Source organism: Carassius gibelio, chromosome B2 (genome assembly GCF_023724105.1).
Source record: "Carassius gibelio isolate Cgi1373 ecotype wild population from Czech Republic chromosome B2, carGib1.2-hapl.c, whole genome shotgun sequence".
In the NCBI taxonomy this organism is placed as follows: Eukaryota; Metazoa; Chordata; class Actinopteri; order Cypriniformes; family Cyprinidae; genus Carassius; species Carassius gibelio.
In genome coordinates this window covers 8,422,758-8,446,412 of record NC_068397.1, presented here as the reverse complement: position 1 = coordinate 8,446,412, position 23,655 = coordinate 8,422,758, and the positions used below count along the sequence as shown (strand labels likewise).

The 23,655-nt window shown below is 36.4% G+C and overlaps 1 protein-coding gene across 19 annotated transcripts in view; it reads left to right on the top strand.

Annotated features, from left to right (window-relative positions):
• The window catches only part of dlg1b (discs large MAGUK scaffold protein 1b), a 147,264-nt gene that overhangs the window by 87,920 nt on the left and 35,689 nt on the right, over positions 1–23,655 (top strand). For 8 of the 19 annotated variants that reach the window (XM_052547421.1, XM_052547406.1, XM_052547409.1 and 5 more), the window contains 2 exons: positions 12,191–12,289; positions 12,838–12,891. In XM_052547421.1, the coding sequence (XP_052403381.1) occupies positions 12,191–12,289; positions 12,838–12,891 (153 nt within the window). The remainder of the gene's footprint in view (positions 1–12,190; positions 12,290–12,837; positions 12,892–23,655) is intronic. The other 11 variants (XM_052547412.1, XM_052547420.1, XM_052547417.1 and 8 more) reach the window with 2 other exon arrangements.

Sequence of the window (23,655 nt, the reverse complement as noted above, 5' to 3'; positions counted from 1 at the left end):
ATTTACTGTTATGGTCCCTAGTCACCAAATTATGCATGTAATTTCTCATCAAAAGCATGTTTAAATACCCACATGACAGCTTGGGCCATATCTGTTGCTAGGTTGTTAGAAGGCACTGTTTGTTTTTTTGAGTAAATATTCCAGTCTTTATCAAGACACACATACTTTGCAATTGGCCTCTTTACATTTTAGTCATTTAAATTATGTAACTGCTACATTATGTAGATAAAAATCCTGCAGGTAACAAGTCATCATTCAGGTTGAAGACATGAGTAAATGTAATCTTAATGGGTTTTCAAAGAGGATAGATTAAATATGTTTAATTAACAAAAGGGGTAATAAACAATCCCAGATCATCTTGGCTGTCCTCAGATGATCTGTTAGCATCAGGCCTCTGTGGATTCTGCACTCAGAGTTCCTTACGAAACTCAATAAATACCCACATAATTGGGATGTGTCGTTAAGGGCTTGGTACAGGTTTCTCTGTTTAATTCTGATTTATAAGTTCTCTGTTTCATGCTATTTTATTTATTTAACATTTAATGGGAATAATTAGGTTTTCTTTATATTAGTTATGTAAACGATTCAGGGAAATATTGTATAGGTGTAGCATTCAACTAATGCTTACTTTATTTACTTATAAATAATACATTTTTTAATAATTTTTTTTTTGTTTGTTTTTTTGGTTGAGCCATTGCCTTGTTGACAGCACAACAGCTCTTCAGATGACATTAGTCAGAGTCCCGGCTTGTTGGCCTTTCCTGATTGTGCTCCCTTCTCTTCTCCTCCATCGCTTGTTTTTTATCGACAGTCCTCTCAAGTAGAGGAGAAAAAAGCCAAAAATCTCATTTTAAAAAAGATGCTATTAGTATATTAGTAATCAAGCATTAATTTTGTGAATCAAACTACACTGCTCACATAGCATGTTTTTTTTTCACTTAAAAAGGCACCGCTCAAAACATTTATTTATTCATAAATCAAAAATCAGTGATCACATTCAATGTTTGTTTTTGTGTGCAATGCACAAGAAAAGCATGTAGAAATATCTATAAGTATCTTAGTTAAAAGAACTGTGAATGCCAATTTTTTAAATGTAAGACAAGTCTGCAGATTCTGTCTGGTGGAATCTGCATCCAGTTAATACCTGAAAAATGTTGTCTTCAAAATGCTCTCCTCAAAGGAGCTTTGATGGTGAAGCTACAGATGGGTAAAGTTAAAGCTAAAGTTCTGAATATAGACTGAATTAAAATATGAATGCAACACTTTTGTTTATGCTCCCATTTTTCATGAGTTGAACTCAAAGATCTAAGACTTTTTCTGTGTACGCAAAAGGCCTATTTCTCTTGAATGTTGTTCACAAATCGGTCTAAATATGGGTTAGTGAGCACTTCTCCTTGATAATCCTTCCACCTCACAGGTGTGCCATATCAAGACGCTGATTAGACAGCATGATTACTGCACAGGTGTGCCTTGGGCTGGCCACAATAAAAGGCCACTCTAAAATGGAAAACAGTTTTACTGTATTGGGGGGTCTGGGGGGGGGGGGGGGGGGCAGCATCTTTTGTGACCACCATTTGCCTCACGCATTGCAACATCTCCTTCGCATTGAGTTGATCAGGTTGTTGATTGTGGCCTGTGGAATGTTGGTCCACTCCTCTTCAATGGCTTAGCAAAGTTGCTGGATATTGGAACAGGAACTGGAACACGCTGTTGTATATGCCGATCCAGAGCATAGCTAGCGTAACACTGTGGTTGAATGTGAAAGGAAAAACAACCCTTCCTTTTGCGCTTTGGTGATGCACCACCCAATCGCCCTAATGGAGAAAGTGCCCCAGCTCAGGAGATCTCAGATGATTTCAAGTGATGTCAAATGTAAAAAAAAGACATTAAAATTGAGTTGAATTTTATAAGCAGATAAAATGATATTTTCACATTGCTCTTCAATATATTTCATGTCTTCAAGGACCTATAATAGACATTGCTATTATTTGAGTTGGGAACCTGTTAATTATGGATTGAGTTTATGGATCGAGTTTCTCTTTTGATAAAGTAAATTTCATGGGTCACAGTTGTGGGCAAGGTTTTCATAAGCAGCAGTTCTTTCATGTTTCCCAAACAGAACAGGCTTTTATCAGACACCGAATCAAGAGAAAAGGTGGTGACAGGAATAGCCAAGACCACATCTATGGATTGTGACCCTGCTTTCAAAATCTATTGAGAAACTGACCAGCAGTTTGACCCTGTCAATAGCCAGCTTAATTTGTGTTCCATTGTGTGGCCTATGGAAGATTTGAAAACTGATACCCAGTGTTAGTTGCCCATTGTAGCTGTAGAAAAAGTCGGTCGGTACCTTTGTGCAGTAGCTGTTACCATTGCACCACATCTTAACATGTTAACCTGGTCTGATGCATCTATTATTATTACTTATGAAGATTTTTCATGCTGCTCAGTGCTGCATAGTGCTGGTTTAAATGTCAATTAGCAAGGTTTTGCTGGCATCGCATTAGACATGCACACTGTGTATTCAGAGGTAATTTGTAATGTATTATTGATGTCCTGCCATATCTATTGGCAATCTTTTCAGAGGGAGGAGCTTTAGCATTGTTGTTTGAGATGCCATCTTACCCTCTAGATCAATAGTTTAGTTAAGTCTAACAAGCAACTTCTTCAGTTTAATTCACTGGTGTTTATGTGCAAAGGGCTTTAGCTGATTACGTGGAGACATGCACGACTATCACAGTGCTCAAGCCAGTGTGGTGTTGACATGCGAATGATAGTGTTTTTGTACTATCCAGTCTCTGCTGTAGGCTCTAGTGCACTAATGAATATGTCAACAGATGAAGCAGAAGAGCGTGTTTATTGTGGCTTCTGGTGCAAGACAGGGGACCGGAGCCTGCACGGGAAATCCTGCTGGCTCTCTTAGATGTGCGAGCAGTTGCCATGGTTTTAAGCTCCCAAGGGAGTGAAGACAAAATCAGCCAACTCATCCGGCACCTGTGGCACATCTACGAAACTGTTGTATGGAAGAGGTATCTTCAGAGTGCCACTGTTAAACGACGGTCACTGAATCCACATCAAATGGTAATCCGTACCAGGAGAATACTTCAAACCTTTTTTTTTTTTTTCAGTTATTGACAAAATAACAAAAACTTCTACTCTTTTGATAATATGGGAAAACCTTCTTGGAAGACTTGAGATTGAATGTCATTGTAGAATGAAGCATGTTTGGATGCAGTTTTCACTTGGACTGGCAACTATACATTTTTTGATGGCCTTTAAATTTACTATCTTGGACAGTCTTTGAATTGCACAGATGGCTTCAGTGGAACCAAGTAGTGCCAGCTCATTATTTGTCTTGCAACTGATCGGCATCTTTGAGTTTGTATACCCATCATCTTGAGACTAAAAAACAGCAGCTAGCTGTGTGTAGAATATTTTTCTTTCTTCTCATTACTTTAATCTCTCTGGTGCGTCTGATTTGAAGCAGTGTTTGATGGTCTTTGCTGTTTCACGGAGTTAAGTCTTGGGTGGAATGGAGTATCTAGGGTCATGACTACATGGCACACTTGAGGCTATGTCCTGATGAAATCCGCCGATATGTCTGGCACAGGAAGCCACGCTCATAATTAAGGAAGTTGTTTGGAACAGTTATTAGACATTTGCTAGAAATGTTTTCCTGTTTTTGTCATGAACACGCTCCTGGAAAAGTGACTGACGTGCATCCATAGTGCATTTGCAGTGATGAACTACATCTTCGGTGGAAACACCCTGTACTCCAGGGGAAGTCGAGGCAGCAGCACCAGTTCGGCCCATGGTGGCTCATCTGGACCCAAGCTCAGACAGTGGTCCATGCGTAGTTCCTCTGAGGAGACTGCAAAACAGACGCCGTCCCGTTGGCGCCGTGTTCTCTCTACCCTCACCCGGCTCAATACCTTCACTGATTGCATTGTATCAAGGACAAGTCAGGTAAGTTCTGCAGGCTCATGCAGAGGTGCCATGGGATACAGACTTCAAGTCATAATGTTAGCTTTCAACTGCAATGACTAATTATGTCTATCAAATAAACTTGCGTGCTAGTTTACTGCCAGTCTACGGTTTTCAGACATGGTTGTTACAGCTGAGCTAGCAGTTTTAGTGTTTTGCATAATTTTTTAGTTCGTAAAAAATTCTTACAAATACTTAAATGTCAAAATGTTGTTTCTATTAAAACTTCTTAGTTCCATTCCATGGATTCAAGTCTGAGCTCTGCGGTTTAACAGTAACTTAGCAGCGGAGAAAGTTAGTTGTCAGATGACAGGCTGTATGATTAGTTATTCTAATAATTGTTTTAAATCAGTGAGCTTTACCTTAAACTGTGTGATCAGTGCATATGCTAATATGCACAGATAATGCCAATACATGTGGTAGCAGCATTTCTTACCCAAACTCTTGTTCCTTCCTAATTGTAGTCAGCTGAATATGAACTGATATAATAGCAGCAGTTCAGCTGAAGGTCTCTAAAGTCTCTAAAGCATACATGCATGTGTTAATATTATGGCATGGCCGTTAAGTAATTGATTTCCAATAACTTTTCAGTTAAACTTCTTAGGGGTGGACAGTATGACCAGAATCTTAAATGTTGTTATTCCTGTGTGTATTATTAACTGTGACAGTGATACACATCATCACCACAAAATTATTAGGGTTGTCACTGCAACAAATTGTTATAAATTGAACTGAAGATTTCGTAATCCCTCATTTGGTGATACATCACATTAACAAATATCTTACCGACATACAGCTTCAAGTATGTCCAATTTATCTGCATACATACAAGCGCACGCATACAAAACAAACTGCTTTATTATTTTTATCTTTGCCAAACTATATAATGCATTAAGGCATTGTGATCGTCAACACCAATAATTTCTCAATAAAACTACTTTGAAACTATATATATATTGTGAAAAAAAATGCTTTACAAAAAAATTTACTTGTGAATCTTGTTATAATAGTAGTAGCAGCAACCGTAGTAGTAATGTTATGAGTAAAAAAAAGGGTTTGTTGAATTGACAAATTAATTGTCATTACTGTAATTCAAAAATGTTTTATTTTATTAAGTGATGACAGTATCATGTTTAAAGTATTTATATAAAAGTAAAAATCATTGCTTGACTCAGTGAGTTTCATTACTGTATTATAAAGGTGCAATATAAAACAAATAATTTTTAGTTAAGGTTTGATCTTTAAGATACTTTTTTTTTTTTAAATAACCCAGATATATAGGTATTATTTAGTGCTATGTCATCTGAAGTGATTCCTAACAAAATCATGATCCTAGCAAATGGGGAACTGTGTATTTTATACCTGGTATGTTCTACCTCAAATATACCAAAAGTTGTTGATATTATCTGTAGATAGTTGTGATCATCTATTGTCCAAGAACATTTTGTTGGTTGTGTAGCCAGTAGATGGCACTAGAACTGCATTGTTTCTTGAGGTGAAATAGCGTGCTGTACGTTTGATCCAAATCCTGACTACATCTTTGCAGTTTTGGATTAAAACCTCTCTGCACCTGAAATAACCAGAAGTTGGTTAAAACACGGTCTGCAGAGAGCCATAAAACTATTATTAATGTTACCATCTTACTATTATTATATTATAGACTGATTCTCTCTTCTTCGTTCTGAAATCTAATGCGTTGTGCTTGGCACTGTAATATTACATGATTAAAATGCACTTTAACCTGCTCATTGTACTCAAGTTCATCCCAGCTGACATACCTACTACTCTAAATGCTGAAGCAGTGGTTGTTAACAGCTTGGTGCACTCACACTCATTAATTCAAATCCACTTATAAAATCAGCCTCCAATCCAATCACCATGAGTTGTCATGTCAACACAGCTATTCTAGGCCATTTATCCATTCATAATATTCCCAAAGGAAAGATCCTTTGCATCTATACACTATGACAAGCCATCTGTCACAAAAGTGGTCATATGCAATATGCATTAGTTTGTGTGGTGCTTTATATGAATTATTTTCTTACTGAGCAAAAATGAATTTCAAACATCGAAATCTATTCAGCTTGATTAATTTATATATAATATTTAAGTCAACTTGACTATGATCTCACACAACAACACAAAAAAGATCCCCCTCAAATGTCATGCTGACTCAAGGAACACAGGGAGGTCAGATATTATTAATTGTGTAGGTGAGGAGCTGTTTACTATATGGATCCCCCTCACACTAGGTTACAGTTGCTCTGTGTGTTGGCGCTGTTTCAGCAGGATGGTTTTGTATGTGAATCGGAGCTCAGCATTGATTATTCATGCCAGGAAAAAGCCACTCCGTGCCTGATGTCATTTGCCCATTGGTGCTTTCTAATTGATGACAAAGAGATGAAAGGATGGGTGAATGAGAGAGATACAGAGAGCGCGAGAGGATCATCATGCACACAAACGCGTGAAAGCCCGGACTGAGTTTGTTGCGAAGGCACTGCACCAAAATACCGCAGCTTTTTCACCATTGAGCTGGTTGTCCTAAAATTCAACGCCATTTCCTCACATTTAGCTCACCTGCCGACCATGACGACCTTCGACTCCGACCACGAGTATGGATTTCGGAGAGCAGACAGCTGTGAGAGGAGGAACGCCTCTCATGCACGGGTCAACCTCAGGCAAAACCCACCGTCCACCTCCATCCTTAAGCAAACGCATCTTCAGCAGATGGTGACCCAGGAGGGCTCCATCCAACCTATACGCTACAACTCTTGCACCCTGCCATTAAACATAGGAAAGACCAGGACTAAGTTTCTCAATCTGCGTGACAGTGTGAAGAAGAGCCCCACTAAGAGCACAGCCAAAGTGAGCGGGCCGGGGGAGAGGTTTTCTCTTTGGCCCTCTGTGTCATTTGATAAGGTAAGTTAGAGTAGAGAAAGGAGCAGCTCTGCATTTAGACATTCTTTGATCATTTGCTCAGGATGCTTTTCTGCATCTTGATCAGGTTCCTCCTTTAGACTCATGATTGGTGTGCTCTGTTACATTTTTGTTGATCTTTATGACTCAGACATATCTCTTTCACTGGTTCTGTGGAAATTGTGGTCCTCCAATGGATATTTTTACTCATTAGTTGCATTGACAATAATGGAGTGGTGTTTGTCATCACCTTAGTGTCTCAGAGTGCCTCTGTTTTTTCACTCCATTTCATTGTGGTTTTCCAGTCCTGCATTCCTTGAATTGTCTTAGCATATTGTATTGTTGTATTATATATGAATCTTTTTTTCCTTTTTGAATGTCAGTTATTGTCTGGTCGATGCCAAGCTTTTTATCTGCTAATGTGTTTTGTTCCATGGTAAAATCATTTAGAGCAATTAATCCCACAATTAAAGGTCTGTAGAGGAACGTTTAAGTGGGACTCCAGTCAATGCTATTGACAAGCTCTAATTTTAGTTTCTGTGCAGATCGTATGTTTGGTGTTTTGGTACCACAACATTTAAATTCCCATCAGTATTGTTTAAAATCAAGTAAATCCAATGTGTGTGTTTTATACAATACAGTTAAAACATTTGGGATCAATAAAATTATTTGAAGTCTGAGGCTGGAATAAAAACAGTAGTTTAGTTTGTTAGGGAAATATTACAATTTAAAATAATTTTCTATTTTTATATATTTTAAAGTGAGACACTGCAGGCAAAAACACAGTTTTTACAAGCACCTGTCAATTTTGAGATTTTGGGCTTTTTGGTTTTTCATAAAGTGCTTTTTCAATCTAGTGGAAGGAAAACATCCAAAAGACACTGTTAAGTGTTTCTTTTATAGCACTTTATCTGTTTGTGTCAATAGATTTAAATTACAATACATATTTTTAAAGGCCGTTTCCTCAAAATAAATCTCCACTTCAGAAGCACTTACACACACCAAACTTGACATTTTTATTCCTGTCTATATTCTAAAGGTTTTCACAGAGGGATTTGTTCATATACATTTTCCTTGATTATATATTTTATTCCCCCCAAAATTGTGAAAATATATTGTTTTCTGGCTGTTCAAAGTATTTTCTGAATTATGGAGTGACAAAAAAAGATACCCAGAATTCCCTCTGTAAAAACATTTAACTCTAATATGTCAAAAAAATTAAAAAAAATTTTTGAAACTGACTTCATCTAGTGTTCAATTTTTTGTACTAGACATTTATGCAAATTAGCACATATTTCATTAAATAATGCCTCATTTGCATATTTAAACATAACATTTTTGAAAACTTGTATTACAATTTTTTTTTTTTTTGCAATAATCAATGTAATCAATCAACTTGGGTAAGTTAGGTGATAACTATTAGTTATTTTTTTTGCCCTATTCACCTGCAGTGTCTCGCCTTAAAATGTAATTTGTTCTGTGATGGCACACAATGGTGTGTGTGTGTGTGTGTATTTTTTCTGAACTACTTTGTCATCACAGTATAAATTACATGTTGTGTGTGTAAAAAAAATTTAAATAAATAATAATTATGTAAATGTTTATTGGTTGACCAGCTGGGATGTCTCCAATTTCAATGAAACATATGCACATACTTAATTACATTACATTGTTAAACTGCTGCTCAATCAATAGTAGTTATATTTTTTTGTAAATAACTGTATTTGTGAATGTTATTAACGCAACTATTAAAGCATTAAGAATATTTTAAAACATTATGTCTAAAATATATTTTATTACAATAATCACAAATGTAAAATATTTATTTATTAAAAGCTTCATTAAAAATTCCTTTGGCTCAAAAATCTGAGGGGGCATGTGTCCCCATAGTTTGAATGGGCATGATTTTGCTGATTTAAATATTAATACTCCTATCCAAGCACTAAAGTAGTTACTCCTGAACACTCACAATACTTAGATGTTGTTGTTGTTCTGCATAAAAAATGACATCAGTGCATTCAGATCTGTCCAAAGGGATTCATTGAGCCAGTCCAAGCTGTTTTCCATGGTAAAATGTCAGTTTATTTAACTAAGAATTAAAACAGATGCATATAAATCCTGTATGGCCACACTTCAAGCTTTCTTTCTAGATGGAGAGTAAATTGTGAAATGTCTGCATATTGTACATCATTGGCTAAGTATTGCCTGTGGTGTGCGAGTGTTGCATCAGAGAAAGGCAAACTCCTCCAAGCCATTACCCAGGCTGGATGTCAGATTGTGACATTGACTTATGCCATCATAGTGTTACAATGAGAGACAGTTCATGCCTTTGCTTGTCGTCACCAAGCTCAGAAAAAAAAAGTAGCACTAGTCTTAATAACTCTATACAAACTTATGCAGGTACTCAAATGCAGCCGCTTGGCAAGCAAATGCCTCTTGTAACCAACATGCGTTCCTCTGGTCTTTTGGGGTTAACAAACCTCAATATTCAATGTGGCATTAGAGTTGACATCAAACGTCCTTGCCAGTATTCCGCTTACTATAAATGTTGACAGTTTCAACTTTTAAATAACTCTTTAGAACTACTTCTGCCAAGAATAGTTGACCTAAAAAGAAATCAATGCTAATTCCTGCTATGGAACCTATTGTTGTAACTTTGAGAATGCAAAGCATGTTTGCGTTGTGTCATGACTTGGGTTCTGCTTATATTGCTAGAAGTGTTTGCAGTTGCACAGAGTAGGTTTCAGATCAACTTCATTTACATCCATGTAGACTATAAGCAGAGATGTATAGTAACGAAGTAGAACTACTTCACTACTGTACTTAAGTACTAAAAGGCGGTATCTGTACTTTACTAGAGTATTATTTTTTTATTATTACTTCCACTTTTACTTCGGTACATATTTTCGCTGAGTTTAATACTTTTACTCCGATATTTTTTTTATGTGCTGCATCGTTACTCGTTACAATTATAATAATGTTACGAATCATTCCATTACAAACCACTGCCAGAACTGTAGATGGCAGATTTGATGAAGCTGCCACATCATTGAGCGAAACAAGCGATTAAGAAGACTGCGCGTGCTGACTGAACTGCTGTGAAGAGAGAAATGAACACCGAGCCGAGCCAGATAATGACTCGTTCACGAGTCAAGAACCGGTTGCATCGGTTTTCGGATGACCAGTAACGTTAGTTCTTTCTGACAGTTCGATTCAGTAAACCAGTTGAAGAAAACAGTTCACCGATTCTTTTGCGCTCGATGCAATGGCGTCATTGGCGTTGACTGCACATTGGCTCATAACATTAAGAATCAGTTCAGAATCAATCACCAAAAGAATCAGTTCGGTTCCAGACGCTCTGTGTGTCGGTTTGCTTCACGCTAAATCACACATGCGCAGTATCATCAGCTCATCAGTTCACGAATCGGACGCGTCTGACAGAAACGGTTCTTGACTCGTGAACGAGTCATTATCTGGCTCGGCTCGGTGTTCATCTTCATTTCTCTCTTCACATCAGTTCAGTCAGTGTACTGTTTGAGTCAATGAATTACTCCGGGATATTGGTTTGTTTTAACTCAGAGGGAGTGTCAGACACATTAAACAAGTTAAGCTTAATTCATCTGTGGATTAATGCGTATTGGAGACGCGAACTGTTTAAAACGATTCAGTTCGATTTGGTGAACTGTTTCAAAAAGATCCGGTTACATCGAATGATTCGTTCGCGAACCAGATATCACAAACTGCTTTGTTTTTAACTGTCTTACAACAGACACGGAAGAGAAGACAATGCTGAATAAAGTCGTAGTTTTTGCTATTTTTTGACCAAAATGTATTTTCGATGCTTCAAAAAATTCTAAATGACCCTCTGATGTCTTACGGGTTTGAAACAACATGAGGGTAAGTTATCAATGACATCATTTTGCAAATTGGGCTAACTAACCCTAGTAACCGTTTTTTGTTTACAAGAAGTTACAGTCAAAGGAATTGTGATTGTCCTTTAGGTTAATCATTTGAAATAGTAAAAACAATATGTTCAAACTTTTGACTATTTTCTTTAATAGCTACATAACACAATACTTCTACTTTTACTTTCAGTACTTGAGTAGTAAATTTTAAAATAGACTACTTGCAATACTTAAGTACAAAAAATGTTGAATACTTTAGTACTTCTACTTAAGTGTGGTGCTTAAAGAGCACTTCTACTTCTACTCAAGTCACTTTTTTGATAGAGCACTTGTACTTTTACTCAAGTATGGTTCTCTAGTACTTTATACATCTCTGACTATAAGGTTCCATAGCAAAGTATCCTGTGGCTCAACAAGGGATAATTTACACAAAAATGAAAATTCTTGTGTTATCAGTTACTCTAACATGTAATAATTCTCTATCTTTGAAACAAAATTAATTTTGCTTTAATTCACATTATAATCATAAATCAATGCACATACAGAGAACACATAAAATATGGTCCGTGGCAGCTCAGCTACACTTGCATTACCCATTAGAAACCTCATTAGTTCTTGTGTGTCAAGCCAGCTTGTTTGAGCTTCCTCTTGCCATATTTTCTGTGCTTTATGTATACGTGTTGATCTAGGTTTATAAATCTAGATTAAATCTGTTCATATAAAGTAATTGTCTCTTCAGTAGACTTAAACTGGGATTAAATCGCTCAGTTCTTGTGGGTTACTTTTACAATGTCTTTATGAGTGAAAAACTATCCTTTTTAATATATTTTTTTCATAAGAGATGTTTGTTACAATATTTTACTTGATGCAATCTTTTTCTTGACAATTTTATAACAAGCTGAAAAAATTTAATCTGCAACTATAAAAACTCAAGGAATAGAGTAACTTTGTATGTCAGAAGTGTTTATGTAAGAAAGCAGTTTCTAGAGACTCATGTAGCTTTCACAAAGACGGCCACAATGACAGTAACATGAATGATATACTGTGGAAGTTGTATTGCACAGTCTAGCCACAGATGTATACGGCCACTGTTTGTTTTCATAATTGTACCATGTGTGGCTATGTGGATTATGGTCTCATTATCATTCACATGCTCATTTCCATTCTCTCCTTCCATTCTCCAATAATCACAAATGAAGCGTCTTGCAGCTCCCCTCTGTGTGACCTCCGCCCCCCCTCAGATTTTCTTCAGTCTTGCTTACACACTCATACAGACACCCACTTGCACCCATCCCCATGGGTGATTTCAATGCAGTGTTGTGCAATGTTATGTTGTTGTGTATGTATATGTGACTTGACCTCTCCCCTTCCATGCTATTGTTCAGCAGACAGATGTTGTACCACCCTCCACTCTCATAATCCCTGTGATCCCAATCTCCACTGTCCCTGCGGAGCCCGCTGTCATCTCTTCATCAACGTCACAGGTCTTTTTTTTTCTTTCTCTATTTTCCCTCTACACCCCCTCCCTCCCTTATTTTTGTGCTCTCTTCCTGTTGGTCATTTTTTCTTGATCCCTGCCATTCCACTGCTCGTTGATGGGCCTGAAGGATTATCAGCCCCAGAGTCGGGTAAAGTACCACGGCTCCCCTTGACTAATAGCATCTGCGTGTCAACCAGCCGGAGGAAGTGGAAAGCCCCACAAAAAGACAGACCGAGAGATTGAGCTGAGAAGAGAGTGGATTTAATTTTAGGTTACTTTTGGCTTGTAATAGCATTCATGCTTCAGCATTGCATGTTCTATAGTATAAAATGCCATGTACGTACGTATCCTGGCAGTGCTGTGTTAATCTGGTGTGAGTGCCAGTGGTGGTATATGTAACGTCATGTGGAGAGTAAGTGAACATACCTTTGCTATATAGAATGATGCTTAACATTGCTTTTTCACCTTATCTGCGAAACGCAATGAATGGAAATGGATGGAATGGGAAATGTGCTGAAATCCATGCCTTAACTAGACTGTTTTCTCTTGCAGGCAAATCCTCCCCCTGTTGTCGTAAATACAGAGAGCTTGGATTCAGCTCCATATGTAAGTGTCCTTTTCACTTGTTTATCTTTTTTTAAATTTGATATTTTGGAATTCTGAATTCCCTCAGAGCAGCATGCCACATAGGTCTATCAGTTTCATTTTTATAGCAGTTATTGTCAAGTTACTTAAGGTAATTTAGGTGAAACTTTAGGCAAAAAATGCTATGTGGGAGTTTGAATTCAACATGAAGTAGCATTTACTTTTTACTTACGTAATGTCATGTATTTTAAAGTGAAACTGCATATTTAGCAAGAAAAACATATATAGATGGCACTTTATATCTTTGGAACATAATTGAGAAATTGGAGGATGGTGGAAAGAATGTGATGCCTAAAAACAAGTGTGTAAGACTTGAACCTGCTCAGACTGCTCTGTGTATGATGTCAAAGTACCGCAAGAGCTAATAACCTTTTTGTAGTGGTATCTTAGTAGTTCCCTATTTTATAGTAATATTGTGAAATATTATTAGTAAAGATTTACCGATTGACTGGCCTGGAACAAGAATTAGCTGGTCTGCCGATTCCCAAGCCGGTCCATTTTGACGTCACACTTACGCTCATATCCACTTGTAAACATGTAGTTTTGGGAGACAATGATTCTGATTTTAATTGCATTCAGTGTAAATGGCGAGTGATAATTTATTTATGACGTGCCAGATGAGACTAAAAACAAAGCACAAACAACTGCACACACAAAGTAACTTTAAAGAAATATATAGATTCATACAAAAGTTATAGATGCATGCAAAAAAAGAGAGAATATATTTATAAAACATGATTTAGGTAAGCAACACGACCAAGATGTTTCCTGTAATATCAATATCAACACAATTGCAATGTGACACTGATTTTACAGTAGTTCAATAAACAAGTAAAGTTAAGTGACTTTTAGACAAAAGGTTTTAGACAAAAGATTGACAGTTTTTGCTCAATTTCGCTGACAAAAATCATTCCTATCAAAGCCACAGCAGTGTGTCTCCGAGCAACACAGTATTGTTTTTCTACTGAATGAATCCAAGTTTTTGAAAATGAATCGATTGAATCAGTGATTCAGCGGGCCATTAATTTCCATCGTTTCTGAACAAATCAACTGTCTGAACGAATCGGTTGAATGAATGACAAAATTACTAATTAAAACAGTTATTTGCCACCTACTGGTACTTTGGTCATATTTAAAAGTATTATTGCATTTGTATGTTAAAAAAATATGTAAAACACAAAATCTTAACTAATTATTTATGCATTTGACTTTTTGTGGTGTAAATGCATTTGTCACCTCAGCTTCATCAAACAGTCTGTGGAAATAAATCTAATGCCACTTAAGGTGCAGCTTCTGCATGCAGTGGAAAGGTGAAAAGTTTATTTCATTTGAATGGTAACAACAACAGTTTTCACTAAATAGCTGAAAATAGAGAAAATTTTAATAAACGGCTATAAATGTTTTGGGGAATGTTATATGTAGACAAATGTTTTTATTTTTTTTTTGGAATTGTAAAACACCCAGATACAACTTTGTATAGAAAAATCCAAACTTCAGGGGTTTCTGTTTGAGTATACAGTAAAAAAAAACACCCAATGGTTGCTAGTGTTTTAAAATTCTGGGAATTCATTCATTCTTAGAGAAAACAAAGTGAAAACTGGGATTTTAAATTAGCTAGAGTGAAACTTCAAATTCTCCTGTTTATGTTGATATATGACGCTTGATACTGACTTCTAGAATAGGTCTTAAAAAACTAAGAAAAGTGCAGGTGTGTCAGGTACCCCAAAATGTTTTAGGTCTTTAAGGGTTAATAAGGTTTGAGGGGGGGAAATTACAATTTTAAAAAGCATAGTTGGAAATGATATGTTTTGTTACATACAGTAACTAATTTTAAGTTAATTGTTATTCCTACTTCTTTCTAGTCACAGAGCACTTTATTTTGAGAGCTGTTTAAGTCCAGATTGGGGGAATTTTGGGTAATATTTATTTTATTATGTAAAAAAAAATTGCATTGAAATTGTGCATAGATTATTATTTTTTTGTATATGCTGTCAATTATAGTTCTTAGAGAGAAAATCAATATCAGCAGGTCCCACTTAGAATTGGAAATCTGAACTGGCCAAGAAAGTTGTAAATTTCTATTGTTTTACAGTAGTACCTTATTTACTAGTTGGTCTTTAAGAGTACATATTACTACTCAAGGTTACTTATTTGCACCTTTTTAGGGTAAATAAGATTCAGAGTTGTCCCATTAAGGACACTGCCCTAGTGACAAACTGTTGTACTCCTTAAAGTAATTTTTTTCCCATTTGTTTTATTGGATTATTAGTAGGGATGCACCGACCATGATTTTTCATGGCCGATTCCGATACCGATTTTTTACAAGCAAACTGGCCGATTCCGATACCGATTTACGATTTTTAAAAAATCTTTTAAGCAACAAACAAGAAAGAAGGAAAGTGTGCATAAACAAGATATTTGGTATTTAATAGGCCAAACTTCCTTTTGGCTATTGAAAACAATAACCGTAACCATCTGAAATTAACAGCAGTAACTGCACAGTAAGTAGCCTACATTCAATACAAACACAGATGGTACAGACATCAGCATTTAGCTTTGGTTTTTGAATTGGGTTGAAACTACATAGAACTGGCCTTAAATAAAAGATTAACTGTAACCATGTGAAATTAAAGGCAACGACTGCATAGTTCTACAATCCAAACAACACAATCAACACACATTCAATAAGATGTTTCTTGATCAGCATTCAGTATTTTAGTTTTTAAATTTGGTTTTAAATAAAAAAAAGGTCTTTACCAGTGAGACTAAATAAAAGTATGCTATATAAATACATTTTCCAAAATGTTAAAATCAAATAATGAAACACTTTTTTTCAGTGTGCTACAGCAGGTGGTTTTTAAATCAAATTAAGTCTATGTAATTTTAAGGTAAAATAAAAATAATCATCCTAATGCAGAACTGACGTTTATTTCTGTTTTTTCAAACGTGTATGCAAGTTCTAATAAAAAAAAAAACATTTAAGTTTTGTCACAGTTTAGTCCGTTTCGTTTCTCAGCCAACATGTAAGAAGTTGAGCTGAACATCTCTTCACGGTCTACTCGTGTTCAGGTTGCGGACCGGTACAGCATACGCTCGCGCAGCTTCAGTGCGCGCAGGAAAGGGACTCTTATTTTGTGCGTCAGTACACCAACGGCTGTTCGCTTCCTGTTATCTGTGCCTCAGACATGAAACTCTGCATTTCCAATGCTGATCGGCTGTCTGTGTCCTGCGCACAGATTTCGAAATACTCTTCCACACAAATGACATAGCGAACGATTACAATGTAGTCTGTGCACGCGAGCGCACTTCTGGAAAAATCGGCCGGAAAAAGACCAAAAACGGGCCGATTGCCGATCGCGTATTTTAAGCAAAAACCGGCCGGTTCCGATTTATGGCCAGTCAACCGGTGCATCCCTAATTATTAGATCCAGTAGCTTATGGGGCATAGGTGACTTGAGCAAAAAGTCGCTTCAGAGTCGGAGCAGATTACTTAATTTTGTTGAAAGACTATGAAGTCAAAAATGGGATAATGTTCACTGGTATCTTAGGTGCTTTAAGCATGGAAATTATTGTAAATGTTTATTAAGGAAGTCAATATTTAAAACACGTTGACAAAATTCAGTCATGTTTTTCACTGCACTGCTTCTAACAGGGTACCTCTGGACCTCATGTTAGCGTAGAGTCTGGAATATAATTTGTGAGGCCCATTAGTCAAGGGTGGTGTTCATTCAGCACTGTAATGAAATTACATATCTTGGGTTTGTTTTCTGCTTTATTTCTCTTGAGTCTGCCTGTGGAGTAGCGAGGTCAGTAGTCTTGATTGTGTCACTCGGGAGCACTACGTCCGTTTTTCTTATCAAGCACCACACATTCAACCTTCACTTTAGCCTTTATGCTGTATCAGCAGTGGCACAGGTTCTGGGTAGCATACAGATTCTCACAGGACTTACCATTGTTTTGTCTTATGTGATGGGCTAGGTGCACAAGATGGCGCCGGTGAACTTCAGCGACACGAGTGTGTGCGGACTTCCGGTCTTGCGATGCTCGCATTTAACTTGCATATGAAACTTGGCTGGTATATGGCTTGGATGTATATAATTAATGATTTTCAAATTTAACAGCGCATAGTGGTATATCAAAGACATGGGGAAACATCCTCGCTACATTTTTGCGTACCTCTGTGTGGAAATTCATCAAGATACAACGCGAAGATTGCTTTATTCTTCTGTTGATTATGCGGATTAGGTTAATCAGTCCACAGCTATTTCTTCTTTCAAACACAAACCACTCAAATATGCAATAGCCTACTTTACATTTTCAAAGAGCTGATTTTGTTCAACCTGTTATGTAAGATCAAGGTTTCTGACTGTCAAACGAGACGTACAGAGATTTCTGATAAAGCATGTTTTATTAACTTTTAGGGCTGGGATAAACGATTATTTTTTAAACGATTAATCTAGCGATTTTTTTTCGATGCATCGATTAATCTAACGATTCATTTTTTCAGACCGATTCGATTTCGATTATCTCCCCATTAATTGACTACTAACAATTTATACATGTTGATTTACATATCTAAATGAAATAAAAATAGATATTCCTTAACATTGCAATATATGTTTATTGCTCTTAAAATTACAAAATAAAAGACTGACTAAGAATGCATTACTTTGCACTTGTATAGAGATAGCATTCAATAAAACCTTGCAGCCTTGAAAACACAAAGCTTACTGAAACAAGCTTACTGAACACATAGGGCCTAGCTTACTGAAAAAAGTTCTTCTTTCAGATGAAAATAACAACAACTTGATGTCTAGCATTCAATAAAAAAGGTCACCCAAAATACTTGTTTAGAGCAATTGAAAGAATACAGTAACCAATGTAAACTTGAGGGCTTTAAGCTAATATAGAGAGTGCGTTTACAAAAAAATAAATAAATAAAAATTAACAGTGAGAGCCAGCAACCTGTTAAGGAGAAAAAAAAAATCTCAGAATGCTCCACGTGAAACTTTGGCGTTCCGCCCTTTTTCTGTCGTGTCTAATGATTTTGGTTAATATGCACGATGGAGAGAGAGAGAGAGAGAGAGCAAGACAGCGCTCGTGTAGTTTGAAGACCGTTAGTGCGCGAGCGCGTGTGAACCTTTGGTGTTTCGCCCTATTTCTATATTGTTTAATGATTTTGATTAATATGCACAAGGGAGAGAGAGAGCAAGAAGCGCTCGTGTTGTTTGAAGACTGTAAGTGTGCGCGCGCAGCAGGGGCTATCTCTCGTATGCGCCCTATCAAGCGCAGCAGTCATTCTATTCTACATCACTCACCGATCAAATAAGGCTTTGACAGCCACCAAAAAAAGATCAATGCAGAAAACCCCCTGGATTGGTTATATAACGTTGGACAGAATGTTGATCCGGCCATCGCGTATATTCAGCGCACATAAGGTAAACATTTTTTAGAGAAATAAAAACAGGTTGACGAATCAATGCGCATATTTTGCGTCGACGTATTTTTTGCGTCGACGTCATCGATGACCTCGACACGTTGTCCCAGCCCTATTAACTTTATTTGATAACATTATAACGGTAACTGTGCAATTAGACGTAATGTAATTATGGTAGATTTGTATTAATAAAAAGATAGCTGTTTGCATTCATATGTGTTTTTATCAATGTTTATTTGTTTTGTGAAAGATCTGCAGCATAAATCATTATCTGTCTATGAGCAGCGCATTTATATTGTTATTATTGTTTTGCATAAATTAACAGATAAAACAGATATTAAAATTAGTCATGTATTGGTTAACTGTTTAAAGTAATAAAATATGTTGTAAAAATAATGATGAAACAAACTGATGTATGTGAACAATTGAGAAATAGATACTTATGAAGATAAATCGCAGCCCATGTCTCACGCGGTAAATATTTAATAATAAAAAAAATCAATGTTATACAAATATTATCAAGAAATAAGTAATTTGTACATTTATATAGTTGGCAAGATAAAAATACATCATGTAGCTGTGTATACACAACCATGAATTCAACTTTTATTTGTGAACATTAGGGACTACTAGGGAACGTGTATTTAATTAATTCACAAAGTACTACAGTCAGTTGTGTACTTAAGTAAAAGTACTGAAGTACTTGTTTTTAAAAGTACTTGAGTACAAGAGTACATTTTCTAAATATTGCATTACTACTGCCACAGTGCTTACATTTATGTACAGAAACGTCCTACATGGAGTTATGAAAAATATGAACACCTTGGAGAATGTAAAAGGAATTGAAAGTTAAATCCAGTCATTTTCATCTTTTTACCATTTTGCTTTATTTAACATTTCTCACTTGCCCACAAGGCAATAGCACAATGGCAACGCTCTGACAAACCTATGCTAGAGTCTAATGGTTTTTTGTACCCACATTTGAACCTGACTGTGTTAAACACACCGCATACTCAAGAACATCAAAGCAAATGCTCAGCTTACATTAATGTGTAATATTAGAAAAGAAAATTCAGCTAATAATTGTGTGTACATGAGTTTCTCTGTTTTTTCATCAATCAAATCAATAAACCTAAACCAGCAAAGAATGCAATATAACAATTTTCTGACACACCTCTGAACCTGACCGTGTTATACACGCAGCATGGAAAAGAAAATAGTAATAAGCAGCTAATCAGCTGTGTTTAGGTCAGTGTACAAAGAAGGAAAAAAATTATTCAGCTCATTTGAGTATTAATCACGTTTGAGAGGGAAACAACAAATTGAGGATTTCCAAGATTTTTTTTTTCTTTTTTTTCTGTCCACACAGAGACGCGTTTCTGTGAATATGCACACATTTTTAATTGGATGGTTGTTTCTTCCACGCGGATCTGGCGTTTTCATTTGCACGGCGAATCCGTATATTTTTTGAAACTAAGACGTCATCAACCCATGTCTCGCCCCTAATCAGACACGGCTACGTCACGTAACAGCAACAAAAACATGAACAAACACTGAACGATTGTCTTTTTATTAACTAACATTAACACAGATTAACAAATGTATTGTTCCATGTTCATTTGTTTACCATGCACAAGGTCACATGGACTTTCCATGTCTTCTCCATTTTAAGTGTATCTCTGTGGCAGATTTACAGCGCCACTTGCTGGTCTGGCATGTATACTACATCGTTTTGTGCGCACGTGGATATTTCTTTTTTTTTCTCTTTTTTTTTTAAAAAAAGATCCGGTTGGGGTAAGCGGCGTCTCCGTGTGGACGGGGCCGAAGAAGTAACGGGTACTTATGGTTATGGATAGAAATGTAGCAGAGTAAAGAGTACAATATTTGCCTCCCGAATGTACTTGAGTAAAGTCATGAGTACTCCCCAAAAATGATACTCGAGTAAAGTCCAGATCCCTCAAAATTGTACTTAAAGCTGCGGTAGGGAACTTTTGACGCTCTAGCGGTTAATAAACAGAACTGCTTTCGTCCTGCGGAAGAACATCGTAGCCGGAACTACTTCTCTCTGTTTATGTCTATGAAGAATCACAAAGGTACTGGGTTACTCCGCCGCGGTATCCCCGAAGCAATCTAAAATAGTCCGAATATAAACACTTATTATAGGTGCACCCTAGTGATTCAGGACAAGCCAAAAACACGGTTTGGAAAATGGATTCATGGTGTACTCGCTTATTATATACATTTTTCTACATTTTGAACACAAACAAAGTTACGGACCGCAGCTCTGATTGTTTTTTTTTTACCGGGAGCGATGGAGTTTCTGCCAATGGCAATAGGACCACTGGGAGGAGCCAGAGGAGCTTGATTTTTTTCACAGATTATCTGTCTCATATTCTACTGTCAGGACATAATGACAGGTTTAATAAATATGTAAAAAATATTTTTTTACAAAAGTTCCCTACAGCACCTTTAAGTACTGTACTCAAGTAAATGTACTCCGTTACTGTCCGGCTCTGGTTAAGAGGAAACTACATTATGTGGGCATTGTTGCTGTGGCTCAGTTAAGATGAGAATTAAATAAGGCTAATGACTCTGTCGTGCACTTAATTTGCTTGTAAAATACTTGTGAATATTAAAAAAACGTACAGTAGCCCAGAAAATACTTGCGAATATAAAAAAAAAAAATGTACAGTAGCCCAGCCTAATAATAATTTGTCTATATTGAAAGTATTGCTCTTAACCCTCTCAAGGCAGGCGTTGCAGATTTGCAACAGTAAAGTAACTAAAAACCTTATTACTCCAGATACATATTTTATGAATCTGGAGTACTAAAAACTTTACTATAGGTTACTAAATTTACTAAGTTACTAAAACTTAATTTGAGCCTGAGAGGGTTAACAGACCTGTGTGTTTTGTATCACTAGTGCAGTGTTCGTTCTTGGCGCATGTAAGCCCTGCTCGCGTAATCTCACTGTAATCAGCAAAAACTGGGCTATAATAATATGTGAGCAGCATGTATGTACATCACTGTGTTTTTGAGAAGAAAAAAAATTATGCGTGGTTAGTGAAAAACTAAAAATGTTTAGTCACTTGAATAAGGCCATAAAACACATACAGACTTTTGAGAACTGGAGCTTGTAGCCTAGATTTTTTCTTTCTAAATTATGTGAAAATCATCTTGTTTACTCCCTAAACAACATATTCATTTAAATTTTCGAAAGACACTTTTTGTTGGTAAAAGTCATATGCGAGTAGGCGTCAACTGTCATGAATATCATTGTATTTACACCTGAGAAGACAAAAGCCTGCATAATGAGCTGCATGATGAGCCTTTCAGTCAGCTGTGTCACTTAGAGGGAGGAGTTACAAGAAAGAATGTGAGGACAAACATTTATTTAGAATAATTTTAATTATCCCACAACAAAATTTAATATCAACTTGGGAGTGCAGTTAAACAGTTTATTAGGAACAATCAAAGCTGACTTTCAAACTGAATTTTTTGCATTAAAGGGGTCATGAAATGAGAAACCAAATTTGCCTTGATCTTTTGGAATATAAGAGGTCTTTGTACCATTAAAACGTCCTGCAAGTTTCATAGCTTAAGACGTCCTCCCCATTATAAACGAGCCATTTATTTAATCAAGCTCTAAATACAGCTCGTTCTGGATCCATGGTAAGAAGTGACGTCACGGTGCGAAGTGACGTTCCAACCATTTGCATATGACCGCCTCCAGCACCAGACAACTACGCTCATTTCGGATCGTTGTCGAGCCGCGCGCCTCACAAGTGTTCAGTCGACGGACAGCGAGTGGGTCTGTGTACAGGAAAATTACAATGCCATGCAGATGTGCTGTTCCTGGCTGTGGACAAACAACATCTTTGAATACGCTGCCGAAAGATCCTGACGTCAGGGAAAATGTAGAATTGTCATTTAAGGGTATTAACAATATTACTTTTAATCACTGGCTAATATAAACACATTTGTATAAGAGAATCTTGAAAATATGTCGCCTTTCTAGTAGGATTAAAAATGTTGCCTCATCAATGCTGCATCTTCAAATATGGCCTGTGCATGCATTTTTGTCCTTGGTACACCCCATCATTTCATTGAAATTAGGTAAATAATGTTAAACTGTTAGCATATTAAGCTATAGAATAATTATGCAACAATAATCCGTTTTCAAGTGTCTCGGGTTACAATTTTTTTATTAATTCAAAATAGTTTCACTTTCCATGTGGACACGGGCTGATCCAGTGTTCGTTGTTGTGGTGATGGTTCATTTTCCTCTGATTCCTCATCTGATTCCGGCTCAAACATATAAGGTTTTATCATCGCAAGAGCCATCGCTTCGAATGCATCACCCGCTACTAAACAGTTACGCTCAATCCGCAAATGTTCTGTCAAATGTCGTTAGCCAATCATAACAGTGGGCGTTAACACTGAACTCTTAAAGGGGAAACAACCCAAAACAGACTGTTTGAATCAAAGGATGAGAAACAGGGTGGGAAAATGTCATAATTCACTACATTTTAAAAGTTTTTTTTTTTTTTTACTATAGTAATACTATAATTGCACCTTGGGGACCATAATAATAAAATAAAAAAACCCATGTCATGACCCCTTTAATACTCCAGTCACACAATCCTTCAGAAATCCTTTTAACAATCTGATTTTCTGCGAAAAACATTTATTTTTGTTATTATTATTATTATTATTAATGTTGAAAAGAGCTGAGAATATTATTTTCAGTTTTTTTTAGGGGGGATAAATTGAAAGAAAAGCATTGTTTGTTACATTTCTTACATTTATATTATTTACATGAAGCTTTTGAATGGTATAGTATTGTATATTGTTATTGAAACTTCATAATGTTTCACTTGATTATACATTAAGTCAGGTTATTTTACTTTGGAAAAAGTCTTTGGAAAAAGTCTAACTAGTAAAATGTTTACCTGTTATGTGAACTAGTACAAGTATATAAATAAATAAAAAGAGACTTACTCATGTTTATGATCTCTGCTGAATAAAGTGCTTCATTCTTTTTTTTCTGAGGAAATTCAAATCCTCAACCACATCACATCCTCTTGGGGTGAATTATGTCTTATTCCTCTCATCGTGAAGCAAACAGTAAAATAAAAAAACTTGGAAGAACAGTCTCGCTGCGTTGTCTTCAGTTGTGTGGGCGTATTCAAGCCTTTCGCTTCAGTGAAACATTAGAATCTGAATAGGGCGCGAGGGGGTGTGGTCGCATTAGAAGATAATGAAGGGATACATGCAAAACGGACAT